Source organism: Anolis carolinensis, chromosome 1, assembly GCF_035594765.1.
Source record: "Anolis carolinensis isolate JA03-04 chromosome 1, rAnoCar3.1.pri, whole genome shotgun sequence".
Classification (NCBI taxonomy): Eukaryota; Metazoa; Chordata; class Lepidosauria; order Squamata; family Dactyloidae; genus Anolis; species Anolis carolinensis.
In genome coordinates this window covers 259,303,485-259,324,180 of record NC_085841.1, presented here as the reverse complement: position 1 = coordinate 259,324,180, position 20,696 = coordinate 259,303,485, and the positions used below count along the sequence as shown (strand labels likewise).

The 20,696-nt window shown below is 40.3% G+C and overlaps 1 protein-coding gene across 1 annotated transcript in view; it reads left to right on the top strand.

The window, feature by feature from the left end:
- The window catches only part of LOC100551618 (acyl-CoA (8-3)-desaturase), a 33,246-nt gene that overhangs the window by 6,929 nt on the left and 5,621 nt on the right, over positions 1 to 20,696 (top strand). Inside the window, exons 2-8 of the mRNA XM_003224119.4 lie at positions 7,236 to 7,346; positions 9,214 to 9,411; positions 10,775 to 10,876; positions 11,002 to 11,130; positions 15,732 to 15,792; positions 17,705 to 17,781; positions 19,657 to 19,754. Of these exons, the coding sequence (XP_003224167.1) occupies positions 7,236 to 7,346; positions 9,214 to 9,411; positions 10,775 to 10,876; positions 11,002 to 11,130; positions 15,732 to 15,792; positions 17,705 to 17,781; positions 19,657 to 19,754 (776 nt within the window). The remainder of the gene's footprint in view (positions 1 to 7,235; positions 7,347 to 9,213; positions 9,412 to 10,774; positions 10,877 to 11,001; positions 11,131 to 15,731; positions 15,793 to 17,704; positions 17,782 to 19,656; positions 19,755 to 20,696) is intronic.

Genomic DNA, 20,696 nt, shown 5'->3' with positions numbered 1-20,696 from the left:
ATTTCTTGGATCTTGTTCTTACTTTTTTGTAGTCAACTTCTGTTTCTCTGCACTGATTATTATGGTAGTTCAAGTATGCCATTAAAATATAGTAGTTGAGTAGTTGAGTAACAGTTATTTCAATAGGGGCCCCCTATTGAAGTAATTCAGGGGAGGGGGAGATACGGGAAAGGGAGGCATAATTTAATTTGGCCTAGGGAAAGAAGGAGAGTTCTTGTAGATCTAAATTGGCCTCCTGACATAGGAAATTTGGGTGCCCAGGTTAGCGGTCCCTCTGACCTAAAGGTGGTGCTGCTGAACGCCAGGTCTGTCAACGGAAAATCAACAATTATCCAGGATCTTATCCTGGATGAGCGGGTAGACCTAGCGTGCATAATGGAGACCTAGTTGGACGAGGCTGGGGGGGCTAATCTCACCCAGCTTTGTTCACCAGGTTACACCGTGAAGCACCAACCAAGGTGTGGAGGGTGGGGAGGGGGGGTCGCACTAGTCTATAAATAGTCCATCCCCTGACCAGGTGCCCCATCCCACAGTCAACCCTGTTTGAGTGTACTCATCTGAGGATAGGTGGCTGGTGGTTTAGGGATTCTGTTAGTGTACTGACCACCCCGCTGCACTACAGTCTCCCTGCCTGAGCTAGCTGGGGTGGTCTCAGGCCTGACATTGGAGTCTCAATGGCTCATTGTGCTGGGGAACTTCAATGTCCATGCCGAGACCACTCCGGGGTGGCTCAGGACTTCATGGCCACCATGGCAACCATGGGGTTGTTCCAGTATCTGGCCCTACCCACAGAGCAGGGCACAAACTTGACTTGGTTTTCTGCCAGGGATGGAAGGAAGGTGGCGGTGTGGAGGAGCTCACCATCACTCCGTTGCCATGGACCGACCATCACCTGATCAGGTTTAGACTTGCTGCGCCCCCTAACCTCTGCAGGGGTGGTGGACCTATTAAAACGGTCCACCCCAGGAAACTGATGGATCCAGATGGATTCCTGATGGCTCTTGGGGAGTTTCCCGCTACCTCGGCTGGCGATTCTGTCGACTCTCTGGTCGTTCTCCGGAACAAGAAGACGACCAGAGCAATAGACACGATCGCTCCGGAACGTCCCCTCTCGAGTACCCGAGCTAAACCATCTTCTTGGTTTACCGAGGAGTTGGCAGCGATGAAGCGAAAGAAGAGGGGACTAGAGAGAGTGTGGCATTAAGAGCCGGATGAGCCAAACCGAACACGGCTATATTCCTACCTCAGGGCATATGCCGCGGCAATTAATGCTGCAAAGAACTCCTTCTATGCATCTAATATTGCATCCGCAAAGAACCGTCCGGTGGAGCTGTTCCGAGTAGTCAGAGGTTTGTTATATCCCGTCTTGGGAGACGGGATCCCTGACAACTCGGCAGCCCACTGTGAAGCATTTGCTCGGTTCTTTGCGGACAAAGTCGCTTTGATCCGTTCTAGCTTTGACACCATGTTAATGGCAGTCTCCGAGGATGTACCTAGACCATCCGCTTGTCCAGTTTTGATGGATTCGTTTCAATTGGTTCAGCCTGAGGATGTGGACAAGGTGCTTGGAGAGGTGAGGGCTACCACATGCATCCTAGACCCCTGCCCATCCTGGCTGGTGAGAGAAGCCAGAGGGGGATTGGCTGAGTAGGTGAAGGTGGTGGTGAATGCCTCCCTTCGGAGGAATGGGACTTGGAGGTACTGTCTTGCAGTGGCTCCGCTCATTCCTGGAGGGTCAGTCCCAGATGGTGTCACTGGGGGACTCCTGCTTGGCCCCACAACCTTTGTTTTGTGGAGTCCCGCAGGGCTCTGTATTGTACCCCATGTTGTTTAGCATATATTTCTGAACGTATCTCCTCCTATGAATCTGCTAGGTTGTTAAGATCATCTGGAGAGGCCCTGCTCTCGGTCCCACCTACCTCGCAGACCCGGCTGGTGGGAACGAGGGACAGGGCCTTTTCGGTAGTGGCTCCCCGGCTGTGGAATGCCCTCCCCAGTAGTGTTTGACAATCCCCAACTCTCCTAGGTTTCAGGAAAGCAGTTAAGACATGGCTATGTGCTCAAGCATTTGAGAAGTAAATATCTGAGATGATATGGTTTGATTCAAGGCATACGAGAAAGGTGTCAGTGGACGAATCTAACTACATATGCATTTTAAAATTTTATAATTCATGTCTTTAATAGAGTTTAATAGAGTTTTTAATTGATGTGGTACTGTTCTATTGTTTATTGATCTTGTTATTGTTTTATTGAATGTGTTTTGGGCAATGTAATTTGCTGACTGTTGTAAGCCGCCCTGAGTCCCTACGGGTGAGAAGGGCAGGTTAAAAAAGATGTAAATAAATAAATAATTAAATAAATTTCACAAACATGCAGTAGAACATTATCATAGTCTTGGTTATCTCTCGCAAGAGTAGGAATCATACAGGTCTGCAGGTATTGTTGAACTCTCATATCCCTAGGCAGCCTGGAAATTGCGATTAAAAAAAATCTCTAGAAGGTACACAATTCTTGTTCTTCATCTAGAAATATTGCATGTTATGCATGTCAATGCCATGGTGTTCTCATGGGAATTATTTTCACTCTAGAGTCATAATTGTGAACTGAGAGTACAGTGCAGAAACTGTTAATATAAAACAACACTGGTTCATCCCTGTTTTAATCCAACCTTCTGTCTACTCAGCAACTTAATTTCTCCTAATGCAAGGCCAGTTTATACACAATATGTATGATTGGATTTTGTATGGAATTCAGATGTTCTTGTGCTGACACTAAGCCTACTATCAGAGTGAATCCCCATGAACTCGTCTTCCAACTAGTCAGGCAACTGCTTTGGTCTCCTGAGAAAGACTAGTGATGTTGCATGCAAAATAGCAACCAGTGTTGTTCTGTTTGATCTTGGAAGCTATGTAGGGCCAGCCTTAGTTAATATTTGGATGGAGGGTCACCAGTGTATGCCAGGTGCTATAAGCAATATATCAGAGGAAGAAACTAGCAAAATCACCAGATGGTCCTCTGTATCCACAAATTTGCTCAATCCGTGTCTTCAAAATATCTTCTCACCCGCACCCCCCTGAAATCCAAAAAGCAAACATAGATATTGCAATTTTAGTGCAGCATTCTATATAATCTGTCTTGAGCATTCACAGATTTTGGTATCAACAGTGGGCCAGGAACCAAACCCCAGTAGATACCAAGGGCCCACTGTGCTTGCCTATAAAAATGTATGGTGATCCCTATGAATTTCATGAGGTTACCATACATTGATAGGCAACTTGGAGGCACATACACAAATTTGTGCAGGATAGTGTGTGGTCCAGTCCATTAGGAAATATAGGACTAATAGGGCCCAAAAAGTATGACTTGTTGGCATTGTAGTTGTATAAAATGACTCTTCTTACTGGTCCAGATTATTTATTTATTTGGTCTGGATTTAGCAGCCTGGAGTTTTGCTGAATGCATTAATCCTTGGATATGTAATCTACCAAAAAAAGGGGAATAAAATCTTAAAATCCTTCTTAGCTGAGACAAAAAATTGTATAATGCCCTTTTCCCCACCCGAACTCCAAAAGGGCAGTGCTATCTAAAATGCATTTTTTGACTTTAAAAAAAACCTGCTCATGATTCCCCATGGGTTTTCTTGGTGTTTTGTAATTATTATAATTCCGAGAAGCTGCTGTGTTGCAACAGGATCCCTCTCCATCGCCTCCCTCCCCTCTCTTTTGGCTTCGTTGCCAGGTTTTACAACCACCATTGTTACGATTGGTTGAAATGTGTGGTACCACCGTCTACCGCTCAGCCTCTGAACCAACCCCTTTTCCCCTTCCAGGAAGAAAACTGATGGAGGGGGGAGGAATAATACTTTCCCCCCACCACCATTCAGATAAGCTTTCTTATTTTTCCACTCTCTTTTTTTGAGCAGTAAGCAGAGTTGGAAGCATTTATACATCAGCTTTTGAATCACTTCTTGACTGTGGGCCAGTTAAAGCACTAGCTCTGTTAAAGCGGAAGCATGGGTCAGTGTGTCCTTACCAGCTCTCTAGTAACAAAAGTGGAAACCTTTGTGCTGAGAAATTTTCATAGAAAGGCGTTTATAATTTGTATAGTCTCCGTGTAAATATGCTGTCAGACAAGGAGAAGTCCATTTCTCTCCTAAGTTCCACACACCAAACAGAGTCTGGAGTGGGATGAATGAGCAGAGAAGGAGAGAAAAACAATATGATAACAAAAGACATTGCTTTAAAACAGAAATGGTAAAGTGCAGCTTCGGGGGCTGCATGTGGCTTCAAGATTGTTTGCAGGCTTTGCATTTCCACACTCCCTGGATCACCCTTTTGGTGGTCAAAAAAAGTGTTGCTTTTTCTGAAAGCTTCCAGATATAGCCAGTACAGAGTACAGTACGGCAGAACGCTGGATAAGCAAAAATGCTGGATAATAAAAAGGGATTAAGGAAAAGCATATTAAACGTCAAATTACATTATGATTTAAAAAATTAAGCACCAAAACATCATGTTTTACAACAAATCAACAGAAAAAAGCAGTTCAATACACGGTAACGTTATGTAGCAATGACTGTATTTATGAGTTTAGCACCAAAACATCGCAAAGTATTGAAAACATTGACTACAAAAACATTGGCTACTAACAAATTGACTACACATAAAGATAGAATTGTCAAAAATGAACTTACAGTAACAACATTATCAAAAATTAAATCCGTAAAAAGTTCAGACCTTGGTGCCTAGTGACACAGCTGTGGATTCAGGCAGGAGGCAGACTGCGTTGGATAATCCAGAACGTTGGATAAGCAAATGTTGGATAAGTGAAAATCTATTGTAGTTATTTGTAACCATTGTGGTGTTGTGGGCTGCTATTCAGGGAGACCCTGACGTATCCATGGAACCCATTGGATCACCTTGTACAAGTCACACTCTCTCAGACTCAGAGGAAAGCAAGGGGAATCCTTCTCTGAACAAATCTTGCCAAGAAGACTCATGATATGTTTATTTTAGGGTCACCATAAGTTGTAGCAACATAAAAGCAACGAGATATAGCAATTCACAATTTTAATAAGTTATATCATTCCCTCCCCTGTATTGTTTAATACATCATACACCATTTTCATACTAGACGTCAGTTTCTGAGTTTTTAGTTTGTATGGTCCCTATATAGTTGTGGGAGCAGAAAATGGATCATTGGCCAGTTGTTTTACTTAACCCTGTGTAAAACAAACAAACAAACAAACAAACAAACAAATTAAAAACTTCACAGAGGTAGTCTGGATGTGGGAGACAGATGAGCCTGAAGTAACAGAATACACGATTTCACAAAATGTAATTATGTGCCTTAAATAAACTGTTCATTGTATTCCTTTTTTATTATTGTATTCCTGAAAAAATAGGCATATATTTAAATGATCATGTTGTCAGCAGGGCTTTGCAGAAATTTAAATTTATACTTTTCAAAATAATAGTGGAATTACCCATGTTGGACTCAAATCAAAATGCAAGATCCACATTAATGGCATACTTATATATTTTTTCTTACATTTTTTGGGGGAGGTTCTAATATTTAGAGTTTATATTAATTCTATTATTTTCATTATAGAAAATAATAATTTTCTCACTTATCCAAGTTTCTGGATTATCCAAGCCATTTTTTGTAGTCAATGTTTTCAATATATCATATTTTTGTGCTAAATTCGTAAATACAGTAATTACAACATAACATTACTGCGTATTGAACTACTTTTTCTGTCAAATGTGTTGTATAACATGATGTTTTGGTGCTTAATTTGTAAAATCATAACCTAATTTGATGTTTAATAGGCTTTTCCTTAATCCCTCCTTATTATCCAAGATATTCGCTTATCCAAGCTTCTGCTGGCCCGTTTAGCTTGGATAAGTGAGACTCTACTGTATCTATATATCAGCTTGTTATAAAACCTCCAGCAAAAGCATCATGAACTGCTGTTTTGTAACTCACAGCACTTCACTTTGCATACTGCTTGGGACTGGGCCAGGATTTGAGAAGATAATTCTAGTTATTACTATACTAGAAATAAACATGAGTTGGGAAGAAGAAGACCTTAACTAGCATCCATACATCTGCATCTTTTCTTGGGAATATACAGTTATTTTTCTCGCATTTCTGCTAAGGATTTAATCTAAGGGTATTGATAATCCTCAGGAATGATAGGCATGAATGAGGAAACATTGTGCGATACATAAAGCCTTAAGAAATTCATTGTTGCATAAGATTTAATTCTATTTCTTTGGATGCATGAAAGTTGTAATAGTGTGGTCAAGGTGTAATGAAATGCCCAGGTAAGTATAGATGATATTTTCAAGGCTAGCCATGTTGTTCCCAGTTGATGGTTTGAAAGCTGTTGTCCCCATATAGCAGTATGAAACAAAATCCACATAAGAGCAATGTCTTTTGGGGCCAACTGAAATGTGCAGAACACTACATGCAAAGCTTTCAAAACTCCACATTACAGTTCTGTGATTAACGGCAACTATTCATCCTGACATTGGTGAGCTAATCAACACAGAGGAGAGAGATGAAAACCCATTATCCTTATTCAAGCCACAGTTAATAGAAATGAACCTTTTGATTAACTGGAATTCCATGGCTTCTATCCATTGAAGTTCCTTTGTTCCAGAATGAGATCATTGGCAGCAACCCAGAAAAAATCCTGATATGTTTCCATAGCAGCACCTAGCGGTGAGAAGCAATAGGAATAATTGGGAATTGTCGTGTCTCCTCAGATCCCTTGAGATTGCCTCCGAAACAGACAGATTTGGGATGCCAAGGAGAACAGAGTTGTATTTGTGAACCAAAAAATGGCCCAATACCATCATCCTAAAGTCGGGGAAAAAGAGAGAGGGAATATGAATGTCCAGCACTTAAGGAAAGACACCTTGGGAATAGAAGACCCTCTTCCAAAGGGTCTAGATTAAGAAGAGATTGCCACAAGTGATGATTTCTCATTTAGAGCAGATAATGAGAAACCAAAATCTTAGATTGAAGTGCTTCAGTATTTTAACAGGAAGTATTACAACAGGACAAGATTATTGATAGGAGCATGCCCATTTTGCATGATAATTTGAGCAGATAATTTGGACTAATAATCACTAGGATTTTAGAGATTGTTGCATGAATATAAATCTTCACTGCCATTTTTGTGTTTCTCTTTGAGAGATCTATTGTCTTAGCTTGCTGTCTCTTTTCAGGATCCCTTCACAGCATTCCATCTGGAGAAGTCTGTCGTGAGAAAATACATGAAACCTTTGCTCATTGGAGAGCTTGCAGATGACCAGCCAAGCTTTGAACCCAGCAAAAATGTAAGCCTCCCTTCAGCACTAGATTGGAAAGAGGAGCTTTGTTGGGGAAATGAGAAGCCAAGAGGTGTAAACATGGAAGAGAAGCCAGTCAAACTCAGAATTGAAAAGTCATGTAAAAAAAAAAAAACCTGTTTGTCACTGTCATAATTGCAAAATTCCTTAAAACTAGTTATTGTCATAGTTTAAGTTTTTGAAAGTCATACTTTGCTCTCCTCTATTTTCCAAGTGTAGCTGAAGTTATTACTTCTGTAGTATTGTATTTTAAAGTGCCATAAGCTTCTAGTTTGTTGTACAAGATACACCTACTATAGAGCCAGGATAAGACATACCATTTAAACCATAAGAAAATTCCCTTCTATCAGCTAGTGGCACTATAACAATAACTACGGTGTTACTGTTATATATATATATATATATATCACACACACACACAAAAGCAGAGTTGTGGAGTTGATACATTGACTCCAGCTCCTCTGTCTTGTTGCTGTCTGAATCCAGTTCAGACTCCTTCATAAATGACAAATGTATATTAATTGGTAATTATTTATTTACTACATTTATACCCCACTCTATCTCACCCCAGAGGGGATTCAGAGCAGCTTCCAAATTGGCAACAATTAAACCAACAAAAATACAAATTCAATTAAAATTCAATAAAATCCATAAAAATTAAATTTAAAAGTCAATATCAATACATTTAAATCAAGTATTAAAACCACACAGATCCAGAATCATAGTCCAGGAACCATTCCAATGGTGTTGCATTATTTCATATCTGCTTATTGCACTGATTAATCTTGGAAGGCTTGGTCCCACAGCCAGGTTTTCAATTTTTTCCTAAAGGTCAGGAGGGAGGGAGTTGATCTTAACCTACGAGGTAATTCATAGCAAAGTCACTGCAGTAAAATGGTAACAAAGCAATTAATTACCACTACTTAGATAGTCAAAACATAAATATATTTATTTGATTACAATTTCTGAATGAAAAAATACCTAAATTCCTATAATAATAAATATACAACATTATCAGGTGCTTAATATAAGTTTTTTATTTAATTGTGAAGTCAGAGTTGGCACTTTTCTACCAATTATATCCAAAATTGTTTCCAGCTCCATGACTCTGACTCAAACACCACAGCCCTGCAAAGAAGATTAAGATTATCCTTTCTTGAGTTATTTCTAATGTATTGTAACTTGTATTATGGAGATGAAAGGAATCACAGGTAGCTAGTTATTTGAAGATATATATTTACATAGTAAATAGGGGAATGGGGGGGTTGTCACACATCCAGCATATGCTGAGTTTTTCCAAGGAGAATCTATGGGTCTATTCATACTATAGCAATTGCCCTGTATTCTACTTTAACTGTTATGGCAACATGCAAAGGAATACGAAGGCTTACAGTTTGCCCAAAGGCAACAGATGAACTCCCTGACTAAGGAGTCTAAATGGCCCTCCCTAAATTAAAAATCCCAGGATTCCAATGGATGCAGCCTTGGCAGTTAAAAGAGAATTGTAGTGTCATAACTGCATGGTGTGACTGGGTCTCTGAAGCAGTGGCAAAAAGTTACAAAACTCTACAAAACTCAAAAGTTACAAGACTCTGTTTTCATCACAATTGTGCAAACATGAGCCTAGTTTGTGCATAATACCAGACATGAAAGTGTTCCAACACAAATGAGCACACACATTTTGTTGAATTGCGTATGTGTAAAGTTAGAGTGAAGGCATTCTCCCTGGTTCCATCTCCACCATTACATCTTTGTCACAGATCCCGAGGCCCCCACAACTATGGAGGCATCTGGACGGCCTTAAGTTTCATTCAGATCAGGGCAAGTGGATAGTAATATTGTATCATCCCCACAGAAACAACTTACAGAGGACTTTCGTGAACTCCGTGCTACTGTGGAGAAGATGGGGCTCCTGCAACCTGACCGTCTCTTCTTCTTCCTGTACCTTGTCCACATCTTGGTGCTGGATGTGGTCGCTTGGCTCAACATGTGGTACTTTGGGACCTCCTTGCTGCCTTTTCTCTTCACTGGGTTGCTGCTTGGCACTGTCCAGGTAATGTCTGTCAGTCAGGATGGCATAGGACAGAGGATGAGGCTGGCATTGCAATGAGATCTCTTCCTTTTCCATTGGTTGCTCTTGGATTAAGGCAGTGGTTCTCAACCTGTGGGTCCTCAGGTGTTAGGATTACTGGAAATTGAAGGCCAAAACATCTGGGGGCCACACAGGTTGAGAAGCACTGGATTAAGGCAAGAAGACTGCCCATGAGTAAATAAAGCATTTGTACATCTCTATGAAGACAGACATCTGTTATGATTTTATTTTATTGCCTTTCCAGTTTACCACACTTTGCTGCCAAGAACTTTCCTTCTGTTGAACAATAGTGCCCTTTCTCCTATTCTTTCTTTTAATGAGAAGCTCAATCTCAGCAAATTTATAGGATGCCCCTACTTCCTTCCAATCTTTTTTCAGAATTGTCTTTTTCCATTGGGTTCTTTGCTTAACTCTCAGGGGGTTTTTTTTGCCTATAGCAAAGTTTGCACATACAATAGAGTCTCACTTATCCAAGCCTCGCTTATCCAAGCTTCTGGATTATCCAAGCCATTTTTGTAGTCAATGTTTTCAATATATCATGATATTTTGGTGCTAAATTCATAAATACAGTAATTACAACATAACATTACTGCGTATGGAACTACTTTTTCTGTCAAATTTGTTGTATAACATGATGTTTTGGTGCTTAATTTGTAAAATCATAACCTAATTTGATGTTTAATAGGCTTTTCCTTAATCCCTCCTTATTATCCAAGATATTCGCTTATCCAAGGTTCTGCCAGCCCGTTTAGCTTGGATAAGTGAGACTCTACTATATTATCCATCTATTAATATATGAATCACATCTGGGTGGTATGCAATAAAAGTTGAAGCTTTAAAAACATTTGCACTACAAAAATGAACACAGTAATATATTTAAGGCAGTAATATTAAAAAGCATAATAAAACAACATTGAATACCACAAAAGAGTGATGGAACAGGGCAGTGTTTTAAATTGATTGTTTTATTATGTTTTATTTTTCTACTGTATACCGGCATTGAAATTGCCAGATTGTGAGCCGCCCTGAGTCCCTTCGAGTGAGAAGGGCGGCATATAAATGATGGAAATAAATAAATAAAATATGTTGTCCCAGAACTCAGGAAGGGAAAGTCATATAATAGTTTCAGGGTGGAAATTTATTTTCCTAAGTCCACTTGTCAGATTGATTGATGTTGAGTTTTCCCCCATCCCTGTTCTTCTCTGTACCATCAAGCCTTCAGTTATAAGTTCTCTGAATTAAAAACTCCTCCCCACTTTTTTTTCTTATGCTGAAACATACTTGTGTACATTTTAATGGTTATACTAAGAGTCTTGCTTTTCAGGCCCAAGCTGGTTGGCTTCAGCATGACTTGGGACACCTCTCCGTCTTTGGCAAGTCAAAATGGAACCATTGGGTTCACAAATTTGTGATCGGACATCTGAAGGTGGGTAATAGCATTGGTGTTGCTTCTTGGGATTTGCCTCAAGGCTCATTAACACTTGGGGTAGGACTTTGCTGCATCCTCTGTGTAGGAGAGAATGCAGGATCTTTCTCGGTTCTTTTTTGCAGGGGGCCCCAGCCAGCTGGTGGAATCATTGGCATTTCCAGCACCATGCTAAACCAAACTGCTTCCGCAAGGACCCTGATCTCAACATGCATCCTTTGATTTTTGCCTTGGGCAAAAAACTCTCTGTGGAGGTACATCTTGTAGAACTTTAACAGTGGGCATAAGGGACAATGTGGTATGCTACAAGAGTGGGGAATTATGTGGGCATCCAGATGTTACAGAGGTAAAACCCATCAGCTGTAGCCAGTATAACCAATGATGAGGAATGCTAAGAGTTGAAATTCATCCACCTCTGGTTGTTCCCCACCCCTGCTGTACAATTCTATGTTTGGCTAGTATGTTTGTGCCTTTAAGTATTACAGGGATTAGGTAATGCAGACCAGTTGCTTAAATTCAGGTTCGAGAATAGAGGGAGGACAAGGCTAGCTATATTACCGAGGACAAAGAGTTAGAATTGTTCCACCAAAGGCAAAGTGATAGTACATATTCTATGTAAGCTTGTATATGTTTCCATTGGTATTGTCTAGGCATGCTAGCATTTTTGTAATAGTTGCCACATTTATGGCCAGGCATTAAAGTATATTTCTTTGTTCTTTGCCATTGAGGCAGACACCTCTGACCTGGAAGCAGAAAAGGTTCTGCAAACCTTTGGGTTTGCATCTTAATCTTTTAGGATATTGCTGAGATTTGAGAGGTTGCCTAATACCATCTGCCTTTTATTTGCTCTTTCGTTTGTTCTTATTCTTTGATGTTGCCAGACAGTTGCCTTTGAAAAGCTTCCCTTCCTTGACTTTGCTCAATTGTTGCTTTGTGGTCCGCCATAGAAATAAAATATGAAGTGCTGGATTATTCATATTGAACTCCATTGACTTAAACTGTCATTTCCAGCCAGTGAAATCAGTGTGGTCTAAAATTCAATTCAAGTCAGACATAGATCTTCAGGGTTTCAGAGGTAGCATAATAGGAAGGTTGTGGTGAAAGACAATGTGAAGAAACTAAAAGCTGGCTTTGTTATATACCTCACAACCTCTGAGGATGCCTGCCATAGATGTGGGTGAAACGTCAGGAGAGAATGCTTCTGGAACATGGCCATATAGCCTGGAAAATACACAACAACCCTGTGATTCCGGCCATGAAAGCCTTCGACAACACATTGTTAGATTTTGTTTTAATTTGGTAAAAAGAAAAGTGTAAGTTCCAGCTTTTATGGAACTAAGGACAATCAATCTCCAGCAGATTTTGAAAAGGCATGTAGTATAAGCCGTGCTGACTTTTACATTAGACAGAATGAAGCAGTCTACTCAGCAACGTGGTGGCAGCAATGAAGTGGTGGAGCAATGAGCAATGTTGCTAGTGATGAAATGAGGTTCAACTGCGAATTCATTTGGCTTTCCTACATTGAATGGAAGGGTCTACCATTTTGCTCTTTAGTGGCAAAATATCATGAGCTGGCCCAGGCTGCAGGTCTTTATAGTTGCTTTTTTTTCTATTTTTGGAGTTTTTAGTACCTGTTGCAATGCTTGTGTTGCTCTTTTGGCCACTTTCAAAAAGTGAGGATTGTAACACCTTCATAGATGGGTTTTCCCTACAGATAAATATTTGGCCACCCCCTGCTTCTTCCTTTTTCACTGCTCTAGTTAAAATTGTGCTTGTATATCTCCCAGCTGATTCAAAAAATGAATAAATGTATTGGGAAATCTGATATTGGTTCTCTTGTATTAATCCTGAGTTAGTTCATTTCCAGGAGCCTTGATGAGGAGGATTTAAACCCACAGTTACTAATGTTTTGTCTAAATCACAAAACATTTCCCTGATTAAAAATCACCACCATCACACTGTTTTTTATAAAATCTAGTCAAAAGAATGGGAATGTTTTTATGCAGGAAATAATTCTCTTGCTTCTAAGTACAGTAGCTCATTTCAAGACCATGATGCTTTGATTATTTAAGTATATGGAGATATTCCAGAAGGCTTGCTTTGTCTCACACATTCCTTTCGTTCATTAAAACCACTTCCTTGCAAAGAAGGAAACTTAATAGCAGAGCCACGTGGGTTATTAGTCGTTGCCTTATTTCCCTCTAAGTCTCTTAGTGCGTAGACTGGAAAAGGTTAATGCGTAGACTTTTCCCAGGTTATAGCTCCTAAAATCTCCCAGACAATGTGCCTGTCTGATGGAGTCTAGGAACTATAGTCTCAAAAAGTAGCTTTTTCAAATTTTGGGGTTTTTTTCAACCATTTATAAAAACAACTGTTTTGCAATCCATGCTCCTCTTCCCTTGAGTTAATCAGAAGGTTTCATAAATGAACAATTATCCTTTGCATAAGGGTGCCCTCAAGTCTGAGCTTGCCTCTTATGTCATTTGATTAATTTTCAAGGGCACAAGCAGAGTGTGTCTGTTAGCAAATGAGAAATTATAGAAAAGAGGGCAGCCTCTGAAAGCCTTGCCTCGGGTTTAGCTGAGAAGCATTAGGCTTCCTCTCTTTGTTCCAAAATTCCCAAGCATTTTTCCTTTCTCACGCTCATCCGTGCTTGTAGATATACATACTCACACTGCCACTATTAAATTTCCAGAACCACCTAATTCATCTTCTAATCACAAACAGGTGTAGGCACCATTGTGGGTGTATTTTATTTATTTATTTACAGTAGTTATATTCTGCCCTTCTCGCCCCAAAGGGGACTCAGGGGGGATCACAATGTACATGTACATGGCAAACATTCAATGCCATTAGACATACAACATACAGATACAGACACAGGCAAATTAACATTTTCCAGATTCCAGCTTCATGAGGGTATGCTCGATTATGGCCACAGGGGGAGCTGCCACTTCATCATCCACTTGTGATACCGAGTCCCCGCACGCTGCTGGACGGTTTTTTATGGTGTCGTAAATTAGTTAAATTAGCCTACATTTCCTACTTGGCAGATACAACTGTCTTTCAGGTTTCTTAGGTAAACAACGAGCTAGGCTGTTAAACGGTTGGGCACTCAATCCGACCTGGGCTGTCTTTGAACTCATGGCCTCTCAGTCAGCAGTGATTTATTGCAGCTGGCTACTAACCAGCTGTGCCACAGCCCAGCCCTCTAGAGGTCAATTTTCTGCTTCTTGTGTTTTGCCAAAAAAACAAAAAACACCCTCTAAAAGTAATCAAATGTTGACTTTTGTATTGAGCCTGTGCAACCTATTTGAAGGCGAATTGCTTCTCCCGAAGGCTTCCTGAGAGACAGTTCACTCAGTTTCTTGTCAAAGAGGGTGGTTCAAGAGGTCTGGAGATACTGATGGTCTCAAAAATAGCCTTGGTGGCTTTACTTGACCCACCAGTGCATGAAGAAAGTATTTCCATTTCAGACCATTCTCACCCCGCAAACCTCTTGTTAGGTATGGATGGGAGTTGTAGTCTCTAGGGTGCTGAGTTGGGTAAGTTGCAGAACAATATATAAACCTAGTATCTGTACAACCCCAAACCTCTCTATCTTTCTAGCTTTTTTGCATACTGCTCTCATCTTTCATTGACTCTCACAAAGTTGATGATTCTGGATGATCAGAATCCAAATACAGAATCCAAATACATGTTTCATTGAGCATTTCTGGAATTAATTATTGTCAGCCAGATTGCTTTTGATCTGCGTAGATTGATTTCACTTTGCCTGTATTGTTTTTTGTGACCACTTCGTGACCAACCTTTTTCTTACAACCGCTTTTATTAAAACCCCTTCCCATGACAAGAAAGAGTGGCAAGAAATGAAAAAGATGAAGAATGCGAGTGAGAGAAACAAAAATATGGGAACAAATCTGAGGAGGATAGGGGAGGTTGAAAATCTAAGAGCAAAATTTGACCAAGCTTTCAAGATCTTAGTGAGCCCAGGCAGATCTCTAGAAGGAATGTGGTTACTCCTGTCTTGTAAGTTGCCTCTGCTGGCTGCCCCCTTGTTCTCTCTCCAAACCCAGGAATGCTTTTTAGGGGCAGTGGATGTTCCTAGAGCCATAGTGGCTTATTTTTCCTCCCACGGCTTCTCAGTGGGAAACAGAAATGTAGAGTTACTTTCTTTAATGGCAGTTCCTCCAGTCAACATGGCCACTGACCAGACTGGCCAAGGGATTCTGCAGGTGGGGGGAATAATTCAAAACGTAACTTTCCGAAACTGTGCTGAAATGAGTCAAAATTCTCAGGTGCCAAAGGGAAAATTGTCTTCTGGTGAACAAGGAGATGACTTGACTAAGCATTTACTTCAGGCTGGCATCTGGGTAACTGGCAAGTTTCAAAGTGAGCTGGATTAGAGTTCTTGGGATCCTCACTGGAGTTAAGGTTTTTCTGTCTGTTATGTGCTTGGACTACTGAGATGGTCTCGGCAATGCTTCTTCTGAAAAACCTGGTTCTCTGCTGTCCCCTGCTGGGAAAAATTATTTAGGCATTGGCTTTACTTGATTTTTTAAAGAGGCTTAGTTGGCTGATAGTTCTGTTCTAAGTAGATAGGATGTAGCTTCAAAAAAGCATATAGACATAGCAGGAGATAATGCTGCGATTGTGTTTCTCATTTGCTCTGATTGAGAATAGACAAATTGGTTTGACCTAGTGCTGTCAAAGTATGGGCACAAGAAGGATATTTCAAAGACCAAAGCCCAGATGGCAAGAAATGTGTCAACGTGCTTCAGTTGATGTGGAGTAGCCCTCTGTTTGAGGAGAGCCCTGTTGACTTACTGTGGTTCCTTATCTCTCTCTCACACAGCTTGGTATAAAGAAAAAGAAATTTATGCCTTACAACCATCAGCACAAATACTTCTTTATCCGTGAGTATTTCTTCTTTTTTCCCAATACCAAATATTGTTTTATAAATCCATTGGCCCCAAAAAAATAGCTCATAGATTTTAGTTGCTCATACTCTATCTAGTTTGTGAGATAGCTTTGTGTATGTACATATATAGTACATATGGTAGGGTGTGTGTGTGTATATATATATATAGTTACTTTGCATGTCTTCCACATGGTGATACTTATGATCAAGGACTCTTTCACAGTTAGAACCCTTTGGTGCCACTTTTTCTGCCATGGTTCTTTCCTGTTGAATCCTGTAACCTGCAGTGTAGAGAGAATTTAGTATTTTCTAGCCAGTGAGCTCTAATGCCTCACTTCTAGAACTGCTTATACAAGTTATAGCAACAGGAAGGAGCCCCCGGAGGCGCAATGGGTTAAACCCTTGTGCCGGCAGACTGCTGACTTGAAGGTTGGGTTGCTGACCTGAAGGTTGCTGGTCTAAATCCAACCCAGGGAGAGCACAGATGAGCTCCCTCTGTCAGCTCCAGTTCCATGCAGGGACATGAGAGAAGTCTCCCACAAGGATGGTAAAACATCAAACATTCGAGCATCCCCTAGGCAACATTCTTGCAGACAGCCTGTTCTCTCACACCAGAAGCAACTTGCAGTTTCTCAAGTCACTCCTGACACACACAAAAATAGCAACAGGAAGGTATTCTATGCTGTTTCAACATCTTATTTAGCTATTTTTTGCTCATCCATTTTGTTTATAATCAAAGGGATGCCTGCCTGTATCCCAGTGGTTCTCAACCTGTGGGTCCCCAGATGTTTTGGTCTTCAACTCCCAGAAACCCTAACAGCTGGTAAACTGGCTGGGATTTCTGGGATTTGTAGGCCAAAACACCTTGGGACCCACAGGTTGAGAACTACTGCTCTACCCCATCAAGATTATTATTGCCCAGGCGATGGGAGGACGGACATCTTCTTCTCTTCTTGTGCCGAATGCCCCAGGTAACAACTGGGGAACACATTGTTCGTCAGTGGAGACAGGATTGAGCCAGACAGACCCAGTAGTCTGACTTGGGCAAACTCTGCTTTTGTGTGATATCAGTTGTAGTACATCAGAGTGAAGTCCTCTTAGAAGTCCCATGAAACATATTTATTTATTTGTTTTTCAAACTTATATGCCACCACTCCCCTAGGGCTCGGAGCGGCTTACAAGAACCAGCTAAAATCAACAATTTAAAGAACATCTTAAAAACATCTTTAAAAACATCTTAAAAACATCCTAAAAGCACCTTTTAAAACATCAACAACAGAACTCAAAAGCCTTTGCTCAAAAGATATGAGCAAAAAGCAGGGAGGCCTTCTTTTCTCTTGAGGGAGGGACTGCCTCTTGCAAAGCAAATTGGACCCAGTGACTTGTCAAAGAATCCCCACAAAGGTCTGATAATTTTGAGGCACTTGAACCTATACTTAGATGTCTCCTTTCCCCATTGTTCTCCTTTCCCCATTGTCTGTGTAGAGAATGAGAGAGAGAGAGAGAGAGAGAGAGAGAGAATAACTGCAGAGAGAGAGAGAGAGAGAGAGAGAGAGAGAGAGAGAGAGAGAGAGATTGAGATTGTGCTGGCTTCTGCCTTCCACAGTCCAGGAGTGCCTTCAAGGCTGCAGCACAGTTCCTCCACATCTTTCTCAGGAGGGGTTGGACTTGGAGTGAGGAAAGAAGCCTTGCCCACAGTGGTTCAGTTAGGTAGCAAAATTTAGCCCATGAATAACTGTCCCTTATTTAGGGTTTCGTATATACTGAAGACTTGATGCAGTTTGACACCACTTTAAGTGCCATGACTCAATGTTATGGAAACATGTGAGTTGTAGTTTTACAGGGTGCTTAGCCCTCTCTGCTCTTGTGTGGGTTCAGTTATAGATGTGTCTTGTATTTTTCCCTAGTTGGACCACCAGCTCTGGTGCCTTTCTACCTCCAGTGGTATGTCTTCTACTTTGCTGTCCAGCGCAAGCAGTGGGCGGTGAGTAACATGCCTGAACTTGGCTTTTCCAGGCCACCTGCCTCGACATCAAGGGGAAGGATTGCCTTCCTCAGAGCCAGCAGCAAAATGTGTTCTCCTTACATTGTTAGGTTTATTCACATCAGTTTTTAATTGCTTACCTCCTAGCACCGAAATTTGAGGTCTCTTACAAATTAAAATAGATTCAAAATAGATTTGAAAACAGATAGAAGATTTTCATAAATGTGTAATTAAATTGTCAGTTATGCTTAACAAAATTACAACATGCATTAACAAGAAAAAAGACAGTAGCAATTTGCATCACACACGTGTCTCCCTCCCGCCTCCCGCCCTAACTCTTCATGCAATATGTTGGATGGTTCCCAAACCTCCCTGCAGGCTTTAACATTTCATACCTTGTCTTTGAAGATAAAACAGAATTATTATTTATAAGTGGTAAAATTGGTTTAGAAGTTCACAATGAGAGCGTTTTGTAACCTGCACCCATTATTTAAAGTCAACTGTACAGTCCTGGCTGATTGCCACACACACTTTCCTTCCTTTCCATGCTGTCTGGAACTGCAAACTAATACTTTCATTTTTAAACTAAACTGGAAATGAAGGCTTAAGAGCCTTTGTTAGCGCTTGTTATTTTCCTGCCCCTCCGCAGAGTTGTCAGTAGGCCTTTTGCAATTGAAAGCAATGCATTAGTTATGGGCCTTGTGTGCCTTGAAATTATTTCGGCAGAGTGGACAAGGGCAGGGGCAAGACTTGTTCAGATTGGATTTGCTTTTATCTTCATCTGAAGCTGAGAGTGTGTGACTTGCCTGAAGTCATCAGACCATTAGCCTGGCCCAATAAGGGTTTGAACCCTGGTCCCCAAAGCCTTGTTCTAAAGTTCAAACCACTGTCCCCTTAAAAATTAGCTGTAGACCGTGTTTATGTTTAAATAAAACGCAGCAAAGCTTGATAGCTGGTGCAGAGTGTTTGTATATACACACACATACATAACCCAGCCCCTTTTTACGTTGCTACAGAATAAGCACCTCAGGATTTAGTTCCTGATAAACACTACTCTTGCTATGCACTTCATCATCTACAAACAATAGCTATATGAATGCGAACTATTTTACTTTCTTTTTCTGTGTTGTCTGACTATTTCCCATAATCCTTAGACTGTTAATTACTAAGACACACACATGCTTGGAGTGTATGTGTGCCTTAGAATGGCTCTAAATATATACACCCATTGCAGTTATGGCCAGTCAGAATAGTGGTTACAGCAAGAGCTAGTCACAATAAGAATGTGAAATTTAGCTTCTGTACTCCAGACAAGGGATAGCGTGTGTATCGGGGATTTAACAGGAAATGGAGATTAAAAAGGATTAAGTCAGTTTGGTTTCCCTAGGATCACAAGAACTTGACCTACTTGAAGTCTGGTTAAATGTGCCCTTTTCTAAACTTGTGCTTTAGTCAAATAATCAAATCAAATACGTTGTATTGATTAGCTTATCGGCCGTATCAAAATATTTGATAAACATATTTAACACATACAATATACAACACGCATTACAACAAAAGTTAAAATAAACAAGCTGTTAACAACAAGAGGTCAAGATCCTTGTTCTTAGTGATAAATTTGAACTTAAAATATACATTGAGGTTGTAACTAAATGTTAAACTTAACTGAAAGTAGAGTTAGCAAGAGAAGGTTATGCAGTTTAAGGCCTTGTGTGGAATATAGATATAAAAGGATGTGAATGCATGCACCTGAGTGAGGCTTATATTTTCATAGCGGCACAGGTATAGACTGCCAGGTGGGCTTTAAAGTGCATGCCCTACCTGTATCCAATATTGCTGTCTTCTTCATAACCTTTCTCTTCTCTTTTCTGGCAGGACCTCGCCTGGATGGTGACTTTTTATATCCGCTTCTTTCTAACATTTTCATTTTTTCTGAACCTGAAGGGCCTTATTGGACTTTTTCTCCTGGTCAGGTTAGTTTTTACATTTCAACCTATTTTTATTACTTGGGGTTATCAAATAATACCCCTTGGGCATTATTCCATGCTTGCACACACACACACACACACACACACACACACACACACACACACACAGAGTGTTCTATCCAGAGTTCTGCCCAGTGTTTAGAAAAGTTACTTAGCTGATCTGCAATTCCCAAAATGCCCCAAGCAGTATGATTTGGTCACGTCTTTAGTTACATGTGAATATTTCATTTTGCTGTAAGTATGATAGGTAAAACCATTGCTAAAATGGATTTGGCTGATAGGTAGGTATGCTTCTATGCAATTGATGTACTAAGATGTACTGTGCTAGGATAAAAACAATATAAGGTTCTCTTTCTGTGCTACTTATCTGCCATAATGATGTGAATTTTGTTAGTAGTAATCTGAAGTAGTCTTCATAATCCACAATACAATATAGATTAAGACAATCTTCCTGCCCCTTTACCATAATGCCAGTTTTTCATTCCTAAATCTGCATCGACAACAGGCAAACACTTTCTGGCGAAACATTTTGATGTTTTAAGAATCGAAAAATACGTGATTTTCCCATTCTCAACATCATTTTTCACATTTCTAAGGACTTGTGAAGGGTTTGTCACAAAATGTGAAGCCATACATATTTAGCACTATATGTAGTTTTCTTTGCAAAATATTTATAAGCAAATGTTTTTGCACCGAACACCAAGATTTTTTGGATTAAATGATTTTAAAAAATGGATTGTGCATGTGTTTTAAAAAAAATCAGAATGTGCAAAAACACTTATAATCTCACACATCATGACAAAAAAAATCTATTCATGTGTATGAGAATGAAATATTGTATTTCACTGTTTTAGTTGCATGACGTAATAGTCACACACACCCTATTGGGGCCCCCAAAATGGTATTTTGAAGACCCAAGCACCTGCC